At 36.7% G+C, this 12,338-nt stretch overlaps 1 protein-coding gene across 2 annotated transcripts in view; it reads right to left on the bottom strand.

Moving 5' to 3' along the window:
- Nucleotides 1-12,338, bottom strand: part of LOC149820888 (uncharacterized) — a 200,285-nt gene that overhangs the window by 160,253 nt on the left and 27,694 nt on the right. For both annotated transcript variants that reach the window (XM_089982560.1, XM_089982559.1), the window contains exons 5-11: nucleotides 12,220-12,297; nucleotides 12,064-12,123; nucleotides 11,594-11,698; nucleotides 9,941-10,051; nucleotides 7,463-7,504; nucleotides 7,074-7,166; nucleotides 6,803-6,993 (exon numbers count right to left, since the gene is read on the bottom strand). In XM_089982560.1, coding sequence (XP_089838686.1) covers nucleotides 6,803-6,993; nucleotides 7,074-7,166; nucleotides 7,463-7,504; nucleotides 9,941-10,051; nucleotides 11,594-11,698; nucleotides 12,064-12,123; nucleotides 12,220-12,297 — 680 coding nt within the window. The remainder of the gene's footprint in view (nucleotides 1-6,802; nucleotides 6,994-7,073; nucleotides 7,167-7,462; nucleotides 7,505-9,940; nucleotides 10,052-11,593; nucleotides 11,699-12,063; nucleotides 12,124-12,219; nucleotides 12,298-12,338) is intronic.

The following is a 12,338-nucleotide window of genomic DNA, read 5'->3' on the forward strand; positions in this document are numbered from 1 at the left end:
CATTGTCATGAACCAGGGTGTAATGAAAAGGGTGGAAGCACCAATAAAGCAAAACACTCTTTTAGAAGAGTGAAGCCAAGAGCCAAGAACACAAACACTAAAAGTGTATACAAAACCCACTAAAGGGAAAAATGACTAAAAGTCATAAGTTGAATATTATTGAAAAAAGAAAGAAGAGGGTGAAAAAACCATTATAATGCAAGAGGAAGGGGACCACATAGGGGCTCCCTTATAGTCGTTGGGGCCCCAACGACTACAAGGTGGGGCCTCTAGTGGTCCTCTTACAATAAAAAGAAAAAAAGGAAAAAAAGGAAAAGTAAAAGAAAAGAAAAGAGAAACAAAAAGAAAAAGAAAAAGTAAAAAAATACATGAGAATTACACAAATACCCCTTTCGGGTATTTGAATTATAAATATATATATACTTATATATATGCATGTATATATATAAGTATATATATATATACATATTTTAACACGCCTCCTCAAACTTTATGGGGAGAAAACCGAAAGTTTGCCAAGGAGAAGCAAAAAACGCGGAGTTGGAAGCACTTTGGTGAAGAAATCTACTAACTGATATTCTGAAGTGACATGGTAGTGTGATTGTTCCTTTGAGAAATTCGTCTCGAACATAGTGACAATCCATTTCAATATGCTTGGTGCGCTCGTGGAAAGTATGGTAGCTTGCAATGTAAATTGTGCTCTTGTTATCACAACACATCTTGGTGGAGGAAGAAATGAGGACGCCCATGTCACAAAGGAGACTTCTAAGCCACACAATTTCCATAGTTGTCATTGTCATGGCCCGATATTCGGCTTCAGTGGATGATAGAGAGACTTTTTGGTGCTTCTTACATCTCTACGAAATAAGGGATTCACCTAGGAAAATGCAAAAACCATACGATCATTGGGATTTCCTCCCCAATTTGCATCAGTAAAAGCAGTTAATTCAAGAGATGAAGAAGAGGATAAGAAAAGCCCTTTGAAAATGGTGTTCTTGATGTATCGCACAACTCGCATCACGGCCGCTATGTGAACTGTAATAGGAGCATGCTGAAATTGACTTGCAGTATGAACCGCATAAGCAATATCTGGACGGGTGATGAATAAGTAAGGGATCCAATCAATTGGCGATAGGGAGTGGGATCCTTAAGTAGAACGCCATCCTCAAGTCTCAATTTTGCATTAATAACTTCAGGAGTTTCCACTTTCTTTTCATCAGATACTCTTGACTTGGTACAGATGTTTGCTGCTAATTTCATTTGAGATAGAATATATCCTCGCGGAGAGTATGCCACTTCAATACCTAAAAAATATCTCAAAAATCCAAGGTCAGACATATCAAAAGTTTTCTTTAACATAACCTTAATTTCATTTACTCCCTTTTTGTCACTTTCAGTGATGATCGTATCATCAACATATAGAAGTAGAATAACAATGGAGTCACATGTTTTCTTAATAAAAAGAGCAGTGTCAGTATAACAAGAAATAAATCCCAAATTGATTAGTACATTACTAAACTTGTCATACCAAGCTTTAGGAGCTTGCTTAAGACCATATAAGGCCTTCTTCAATTTCAAAATTTTACCATTTAAATTCATGCCAGGAGGTGGTTTCATATAAACTTCTTCACTTAGATTTCCATTTAAAAAGGCATTTTTAACGTCAAGTTGAAAAATTGGTCATTTTTTAAATAGAGGCTATTGCAATAAGAGCTCGAACACTAGTCATTCGAGCAACTAGGGCAAAAGTTTTATCATAATCTACCCCATATTCGTGGCCATATCCTTTAGCTACTAACCTAACCTTATATCTTTCTAAAGAGCCATCACTCTTAGTTTTTACTTTGAAAACCCATCTACATCCAATGGGTTTCTTGCCATTAGGAGGATCAATAATTTCCCAAGTTTGTGCCTTTTTAAGTGCATTAAGTTCAAGTTCCATTGCTTCACTCCAATGAGCATATTGTTTAGCATCATTATAATGAGATGGTTCATGGAATAAGTGAATGGCTAGCAAACATGCTCGAAAATTTGGAGAAAAAGAATCATAAGATACAAATCTATTTGGTATTTTAGAAATACGATTTGATCTTCTTTGAGAGAATTCTTCAACTGACTCGTTTTGAGAGAATTTTTCAAGGGCACAAGGAGGATTACTTTCATTCCTTCTAGAGTAAACTTGTGTTTGACTTGGTATATTTTCTTCTAAATTTTCATGTTGGTCATGTTGCCCATCATTTGGAGGTTCAACATGATCCTCTACAAGAGTTTCACTAGATTCAACATGATCATCTATAACCTTTTCTTGGGGTAACAAGTCAAATAAAAAGAAGTAATCAATATTTTCATTTAGTTTAGGTGAAAAAACACTTTCTTCTTCTAAGAACGTGACATCTTTTGAGGTATAAAAGTTTGTTTTTGAATAAGTCAAAACATCGATAACCTTTTTGTTTTTCGCCATATCCTAAGAAAATACATTTAATTGCCCTTGAAGAAAGTTTATCATTTTTGTGAGTTAGAACAAAGCATTTACACCCGAAAATTCTTAGTCTTTTATAATCGGGAGACATATTGTAAAGTTTTTCAAATGGAGAAAGATTTTTCAAAGAAGATGAAGGAGTTCTATTGATAAGATATGTTGAGGTTAGAACCGCTTCGGCCCAAAAGGATTTTGGAATGTTCTTTGAAATTAATAAAGTTTTTGTGGTTTCTATTATGTGTCTATGCTTTCTTTCTGCAAGACCATTTTGTTGCGGAGTGTTTGGACAAGAATGTTGACGACAAATACCATTTTCTTTTACTGTTCCAGCAGGAGCCATCAGCCCCTGCCCTTTTTGTTGTTCCAACAGGGGCCATCGACCCCTCCCCTTTGTACATTTTCAGCAGGGGTCATCGGCCCCTGCCCTTTGTACTTTTCCAGCAGGGGCCGATGGCCCCCTGCTTTTCTTTTTTTTAAATTTCCAGCAGGGGCCGAAGTCCCATGCCTTTTTAAAATAACCAGCGGGGGCCTATGGCCCCTGCACCTGTTCTTTGGCAGCAAGAGTTGTTCGGCCTTGCCCCAGCCCTATGTATTGGAGAAGTTGAGTCTTGTCCTTATTTTTTGCTTTTGTCTTGGCTGCATGTTAATATCGCATATTTGCAGCTACGACGGATCCCGCTCGCGCTCCGCGACCCGAGCCGTCAATCGTGTACACCCGCAGACGCCAGCAAGCTTGCAACTCTCCGAGGTAGAGGAAGATTGCACGAAAGACTTGGATAATTGAATTAAGTTCAATTAAACTAAAAATGACCCTTAAATATATATATATATATATATATATATATTTATACGAGTATGCACTTAACTTAAGGACGCGGTTTCACGATCCTTGCCCTTTACCTTCTATCAGTCTTTACTTGTCGTCGCGCATCGCGTCGAGGTTTTGCGTTGCACTCCTGCTTACAGTTTTTACTTGTTGTTGCGCGTTGTGCCGAGGTTTTGTATTGTACTTCTGCTTATCGCCTTTACCTTGTCGTCGCTCTTTGCGCCTAGGCTCTTGCTTTTGCATATGTGTTGGTATTGCCTTGATATTGCAGATGACGTGCAGGTTCTTGCTCTTTGCGTATGCCTTAAAGGCATCCTCATGGAGGATGCAAGGAGCATTTACCACTCTCTCTCTTGCGACAAGAGTTGAGTTGGGAGCTAGCGTTACATCCTCTTCTAAGGAGAGGGATACCTTGCAAGGATCCTGACTCTTTGAGTATGCAATCCTGCAGACGAGTTGGGGTTCGAGCGAACTACTTAGCAGGGGTTCTGTTGAGAAACTCGTATTCCGTCTATCGAGGCCGGTAACGAGTCATGTGAGGCATGTAGATACCCCGATAGTGGATGAGATTCTAAAAAATCGCATGCATAATGTTGGCACAAGGTACTGGTTGTTTCAAAAGATAAAAAATGTCAAAAGTAAAGTTAATAAACATTACATCTTTATGAAACACTCCTGTTGAGGCTTCTATTGAGGAGCTATACCTCCTTCATCCTAGAGTACTTATAGTCATGCACGACACGTCTAGTACTGCGATGATCGGATGAGACGGTCGTGCGACCTCGAGCAGTGTTAAATGCACAATGTTGTAATCACATAAAATGGCCTCACATTCGCCTTCACAGGCACGATGCTCGAGTGGTTTAAAGACAACAGCATAGAATGGGTCATTAGTTAAACAACCCCTAACGCACCCATTCGCTTCTTGTTGTCTGTCTAGGGAGATGACAGAGCGATACAAAACTCCAATGGACAGGTTGTTAACAACCACCATACGGGCAATGATCCGGACTCCCCAGTCATTGGAGTTAGGGAAAAGGGGCTACAATAGTTAGCTCAACACTTCTGCAGAAGTTGGATGCATCCGTGGCACTGCTTATCAGCCTTTGGGGAATCCTCTCTCAACTAGCTATTCGGGTTATTCAAAATAGATAGAATAACAGACGCCTGAACTAGTCTCAGTTGTTTCTATGTTTTGCCTGCGCATACCCACAGGCCAGTAATACCAAAACATAAAGTCTGTTCACACTGGTTGTTGGGTCGTGAGACTCTCTTGCACTACTTGCACTACTGACTCGCTTGCACTACTTACTCGTTTGCGTTGCTTATTCGCTTGCACTATTTACTTGTTTGCATTACTTACCTGTTTAACTGCATATCTGCTTTAAATTGCATAACCTACTGAATTAAATGTACATAATTCAGTTTCATGTAGTCTCTCTTGTGCACTTACTAGTTTTTCGTGAAACTAACACATTCTATGAGTACAGGTAATGATTAGGTACACCACGAGCGATGGCGTGATGGCAATATGGCTCCAAGACTTTCTTCTTCTTGCTCTTAGCTCGCGTCCTGGACGTTTGGGGTTTTATAACGGATTTTTCCTTGGGATATCCGAATTTTGTACTATTTGAAGAACTTAAATGAAAGTGGTTTTTCTAAGTGTTTGCAAGTAGCATGGGTTGTGCGCTTTAGTGCTTTTAGCTAACGCGCACAAAGTTGTGAGCTTGCCTTTCTGAAATTAACAAAAGAATAGTCTTTCGCTGATTTCATAAACCATCTCTGAGATAAGGAGATTTCTTTATAGTCTCTTGTCTGTTTTTCTGAAAGGTTTGCAAGTTTGAAATTTTGGGGCGTTACACCCCACCTCCAACATGCACACACACAGAAAATCAAAATACAACTGTAAAAAGAAATAACTATTGTGGATGTGTTTAAACAGAACCCTTTCCAATTATGAGCAACATCAGTAAAATAATTTTTCATGTGGAATTTGGCAGTAAGATTGCAAGGAGAAGAGCTCAGTAAGGGATATTACATGTCAAATCATGCTACCAATGTTTGCCTGAAAATTCAATGAAGAGCCTCCAGCATCAAGCAATTTAGAGTTAGGAACCCACACCATAAGCATGAAATTTTGTTTGTATAGTATTCAAAGGGAAGCCTTTGACAATTAACAATTTTTGGAAGTGAGCTCATGTCATTTTCAAATTGCAAGAAGAGGAATAGGAGAATCAGTGAATCACCTGTTTGCAAACTTCACAAGCTTCAAGTTCATGGGAGTTTTGGACAGAAACAATAACAAGAGGGAATGGAGACGTATTCCTATAAGAACCTGGGCATGCAAAACAAGAAGGAGAAAAGCTTAAAAGTGAGTGGTCTCTATAAATGGAAAGGGACATCAGGAAAGTCCAGAAACTTTCCAGGCTTTGCTCAATATCAGAACATACTCAGAAATTTCAGATTGCAGGATCACATAAAGCTTCCATTAAGATATTCAATCATAATAATAGAGTCAATTTTGGCAAGAAGGTTCTATAAGTCTGAAGCCAAGCCATGATACCATACGACAGCCACAGAGCCTTTCATCTTTCCAATAGAATGGCAGAGACATCAAGATCCATGGGTCTAATATTCATGTCATTGAATTAGAATATCCTCTTCATTGGATATGGATCCCTGAGCAAAATATCATTTTTATCCATTTTTACATGAACTTTTTCTTTTATAATCTCTTATCCAACTCTTAAATTGATTTTGCAATCAGAAAGTGCATAATAATTAAGGGGTAGCTTGGTCATTCTCTTGAACTTAACTTCGAGATTCCTACATCACTAAGGGTAGAGAATAAAACCACAGAAGAATATACTGATTGACTCAAAGTCCTTTAAGGAAACGGATCATGATATCAATCTGCAGTTTGCAATAGTGGTTAGCTATGGAAGTATGCTTTATTAATCTCCAATCAATCTTATCTTGATTAAGACCTTTTCACATGAACATAAAGTACAGTATTTCATGAGGAACACAAAATGAAAATACACCACAAAATGGTAAGTACAGTTAGCCGATCTTCAACAGATCATATCTACACAAAAGGTTACATGAACATAAAAGAGCGATTGATAATTCCTGGACAAACAAGGAGTGAAGATACACAATGAAATAGTAAGAGTGCCCTTCCAAGTTCCCAATATTATCTATTTATAGGATAGGTATCAGTTGGAACAGCTTTTGATTATTAAGTTGTAGGAATATTCACCCATAAGAGAACCTTAGGAGAAACATAGTTATTTTTCTCCTTCACCAATGCTGCTTTGGAGTTGAGAATGGTGAAATTAGACAGTAATACAGAAAATGATCATATGAGCCTGAAGTTATGCAAACCTTTCAGAATGAAAGGAAATAAAGAAGCCAAGTAAAATCAAGCAAAGCAATACATGTATTCCCTAGTCAGACATTTGACAAGCATCAACATGTGGAACAAAAGACCTCACCTAGTTCTGGGGGAAGGTGGCCCTTGATCGTCAAGTTCTCGACTTTTTGAAACAAGATGCACTGAACCAAGTTGATGCTGATGGTTCCCAGAGGTGTCCCAATTGTTTCCTGTTGCCACAACAATGGGGGCAGATACTACTGTTTGTAAAGGAGAATATATCTGCTGAGGGACCATATCAAGACCACTTCTCTGTACAGTAAGATGCTCCATTAAAAAGGAAAAGAAAAGATAGGAATATAATCCAATTGAATAGTAGATGCTACACCAACCAGATGAGGTGGTGACTGTGAAGGAAAATATGTATTGTTAGACTGATCAGTCCGCCAAGGTACTAGGTGATATTGAGACTCTTTTAACTTTGTCTGTATTATTTACAGTGCATAAATCAGGTTGAAGATCCCAACAATTGAGAAAAAAAATTGCAAATGTTATTCAAGCGTACATCTAATAGAGTCAAATGCTAGTAAAATCCATATGAATGCAAAAGCTCACAGCAATATCTCAATTACTAATACCTACCTTTTATCACCTAGCATTAAATAGAAAAGAATATAGAGAAGCAGGAGCAGTGATGCAAATGCATGATATGGAAGGTCTGATCATAACAAAGACCTACCATCAAGTACCACTATTTAGACAAAAAGAATATCTGGAATACCTCACTGAGATTAACCCTCTCACGCAGATGTTGAATCAGGATCTGCAAACATAGTCAAAAGTACCGTCAACTACAACAGAGACCACAACTGTGAGATGTGCATTGTTGGGTAAATATAGTTAACACAGAAATGGGAAAAGACCTTAGCAGTTTAACACTGACAGAAATATCAGCAATATTTTGAATTTATTGTATTTTTTTCACAAAAAAACTCGCAAAACAATAAAATCGAACAAATCCAAGATAAATTAGACTGTTTTTAATATATTTCAATTTCACCATGATTTTTAGTTTCTATGTTATCACATTTAATTTTCAATATGTTATGCTTTCCATGATATTCCATTTTCAACATGCTATGTTTTCCTTGATATTTCGTGAAAGGTATTCAATTTTATCACAAGATTTCCCTTTGCTGAGAGAACCCCAACATGAACATTTCTCACTATGGATTTGTGAAAACTGAAAATATAATTGGGTTGCGCTCAAAAGGCAAAGTAGGCATTTTACCTTTTTTGTATCATATTGTAATTAGATCATTTAGGACATTATAGTCATTTTTCTAATTGTTATGTAACTAATAAATAGGTTGACTAGAACCTATATTTATTTAGCCATCATCCTCCATCTTCTTGCTCTTTTACCTTGGATTTTCTTTGAAGATGGCGTCAGACTTAGAAGAGCATTATGAGATTTAAATAGTGAGGTATATCAAGTTAGAGTAGCTCTTTTTGCTGCTGGGTGTAGTTAGGAGATGATGTCAGCCATACAAAGGATGCCTGGACAGTGCATGGAATGGTTCAATCCCAAGAAATTCCTTATTGAAAGAGCATCAGAAATTCTAAAAAACAAACCGAACTCAGTTTGAAGCCCTATAGTGGAAGTTATTAAATTGTCCTTCTGTTCTACTTTGTATTGGGGAAATAGGGTCAGATTTCCAGAAGTTCACTTTCTGTTTTGAGTTAGGATTTTGCAAACTCGGATTACTTGTGTTTGGGTCATTTTTTGTATACAATCACAATAAAAGTGTCGTTGAAGTCATCAGAGTTGTAGTTTTGGACAGCTTGTCTTTGAGGAGATGCTGGGAGTTTTACATCTCCTATTGACATACTTGTGTAATTTGGTGTTTTAGTTGGCTTCCCTTGGCTCAATATGATGGATAAAAATAGCCCAATCCAGTTCACGTCAAGCTTGATTGGACCAACTATACATTTTGGGGAGAATTTACAAAGACTGCAATCAAAGGATGAAAGAATAAGGGCTTGAAAGATACTGTGATGGAGCCAAAGCAAAAGGTAAAGTTGGAGAGGCTGATTACATAAGCAAATCAAGGATTGGAAAATAAATAAAACGGGGGTCAACTCATGAATTTTGGGTTTGGAGGAACAAGGCATAGCTATTAACCAAGTAAGATTGAGAATGGTGTGGATGTATATAGATTCTTATTTAGGCCCTATTTGGATGACAGAGGCCAAAACCTGATTTTTGGCAAGCCAGGTTTGCCAAAAAAAAAAAAACCATTGAGGAGGCTGTTTGGGTGACCAAAAACCTGGTTTTTAGGTTTTTGGTCACCCAAAAATATTAAAAAATAAAGCTAGCCATTTTCTGGCCAGGAAATGGCTTGCCATGCCCAAAAACTAGAAAAAAAAAAATAGATCATGCAATTTAGGAACAACATGTAATATATTGATACTTTGAACTTTTGATGCTTTGTACTAGAAAAAAAAAAGGAAATTGAGTTTAGGAATTTTGATGCTTTGAACTTTTCAAATTTTGATACCAAATAGATCATGCAATTTTATTAGGAATGAGACAGCTGGATGGTTGGGCTGGACTATCATAACCAAGGGTCTCAGCTTGCCTATCAAAAAAGTAGATATACAGCGATACTTATGAAATTTCATGTTTCACTCAAAAATACATGCATGTATGCATGTATGTATGTATATGGATGTGTTTATGATGCATGCATATATGTTTGTCTATGTCACATGGACACTCCATTTTGCTCTCCGGACCCGTGTCAACACCTGGATATGCCATTTTACCCTCCATAAATGCAAGTTTGTATTCAATTTATAATTATAGTTTCAGTTTATAACTTTATATTTTCAGTATATAATATATATTTTAGATATACCATATATATTTAGATTATATTTAGTGTATGTGATTTATTTTGTATTTATGTGATATTTAATATATATATTTAGATTATATTTAGTGTATGTGATTTATTTTGTATTTATGTGATATTTAATATATATATATATATCTATGTCCCCGTACCCACATTTTTTTAAATTGCCGTGTCGTGCCCTCTGTACCCGTACTCGTACCCATGTGACATAGATGTCTGCGTATGTGCATATGTATAAAGAGAGACAAACAGAAAGAGTGAGAGAAGAGGGATCTTGTGTGTGTGTGTTTTGAGTATGGAATTGGTGTGTGTGCATACTCGAACAGCAAAGAACAGACCTTGAGGTTACTAACAATGGACTGGGCGTCAATGTCATGCGGCTGTAAGTCGTACTCAGCAAGAAGAGGCAACAAGGAAGAAACAAAAATGGAACGTTCTTGCTCCGCAACCTGAACATAACAAAGGAATTTACAGCAATATCACAATCAGAGAGAACATGATGAAAGTTCCATACTAAACACGATACATAGCAAGTAAAACCAACCTGAATATTATAAAAAAGAAAAGATGAAGCAGATGGAAGGACATCTCATGCTACCAAAACTCCTAATTCAAATATATGGTAAAACAACTATAAGCGTCTTGATGAAGTATAAATCAAACAGAAGGGTTCTCTAAAGGTAATAAAATATCTTAAATGGTCTTTCCAATACAATTCACACCACATATTTGCAGATTGTCAGTATTTCATAATCAACCTCATTCAATGCCCCTACGTTGCATGACTCGATAACACATTGCTTCAAAAGTAGGTTCAAGGATTAGGAAGGGATGGCTCACTGTTATCAATTGAATGAGAGAATAGGTATATATAAGGTTGAGATGGCTCTAAAGGAAGCATATGGAAGACGTTTGGCTTGTAGGGGATTATCTTTCTAACATGCTTATGGATTAGTTTCCAACTTTTATGGACAGAATATACTTATCAGGTTGCCCGCCTTATACACCCGGGTAAGGGTTCATATATATCTATTGAAATTAGACACTAACTCCAAATCCAACATGTCACGTTAGTAGGATTAAAACAAACTGATCCAATTGCATTTTCCATGTAAGAAGCAAGATGAATATATTTCAGTTCAAGATTCAATCCTATCTCATCAGATGATTTTCAAGCACACCTGTTTCATAGTGGACTTCTTTATGTGTGATCCAAATGATCATATGTTATCTGTATCCGAACTTACCCAAACTTGAAAACGCTTTGGACTGAACACATCATTCAAACAGACCCTAGTCTCGAACTTGATGTATACTAACAGAATATATTAACTGAAAAAATCTAAAATACATTAACAAAAAATTCATTATATATATATATATATATATATATTCTCATCTTTTTCTCTCTATCAGCTGAAGAAGAGGACGAGGAGAAAAAAGAAAGGGTGAGAAGAAGAAGACGAAGAAGAGGGGGCGAGAAGAAGAAGAAAAAAAGAGGAAGGGGAGAGAAGAAGAGTAGGATTATTCACGTGCTTATCAGAGGACAGATTCAAAATGCAAACTCTCTCTCTCTCTCCAGGAGGAAAAAAATCTCCAGCCAATGCTTCATCCATTACTCAAAGGACTCTTGTACCAACAGCAGTCTGTTTTCAAGCATGCAGACGTTTTTTTCAATAGGAAGTAAACAGACAAAAAATCAAACTAAGCTGAAACTAAAATTTTGTCTCAGCTTTTGTCTGCCATCAAATCCAATACTTCATCTAAATCACACTTGAATGACACCCCAAAGCCATGAAAAGGGATGATTTTACACTGAGCAGGTATTACCTTCATGAGGCAAAAAGTGACATGGCAGAATGTTTATGAAGTTCATACTACATATGATTATCCATTTTTTATATGCAGAAATCAAACAGCACTACAAGCAAATAGCAGGAAAACGTTTCCTACAAGTATTTACTATATCATAACTAGAAAAGAGATATTACTTGTAATGCATAAGCTAGCCGTATGTTCTCCCCAATTATATCTTGTCGGTAAGAGATAGCCTTGGATGCAGCATCCACCAAATCCTGCTGCTGTTGATCGAATGCCTGATCATATATTTCTAGATTTAGATGGACAGAAGTTCCAGAGGATAATTACACATTGATATCCACCCCTATTGTAAGAAACTGAAAAAGTATGAGACTGAAAATGATGATCCCCTTAGAACATCTTGACATTTTCAAAATTTCAATGGATTTAAATTTTATCTGACAGAATAATATAATGAGTTTACCTCAAAGCTCAGGAGAAAAAGTTTCTCTTTCTACATAAATTTTTCCCACTTACATTATACCATATAATCTTTTATTTTTTATTTTCCCACTTAAATTATGCCCGAAAAAAAAAACCCTCAAGACATCTGACTCATGAGATATTTCCTGAAACTGATGTGACATAGTTAACTACTTACAGTGCGCATATAAGAAATCTTTTTCTCGAGCACACATTTTTCATTGCGGATCTGTGCCTCCTGTTAATAGAGAAGTTGTTAGCTGCAACTTAGTTTGAAGAATGAAACGTGATAAAATATCAAATAAAAGGTATATTTTATCAAGCAGATCCTGACCTTCATAGCATACTCTGCAATATGTTTTCGCAGTTGCATTATCTCCTCATCACGTTCTCTAATTTTGGGAATCAAATCCTATAACATAGATCAATATTTATCAGGAACAGATGAATGTT

The sequence above is a fragment of the Nuphar pumila genome, chromosome 12 (genome assembly GCF_984573655.1).
Source record: "Nuphar pumila chromosome 12, dmNupPumi1.hap1.1, whole genome shotgun sequence".
Taxonomy (NCBI): Eukaryota; Viridiplantae; Streptophyta; class Magnoliopsida; order Nymphaeales; family Nymphaeaceae; genus Nuphar; species Nuphar pumila.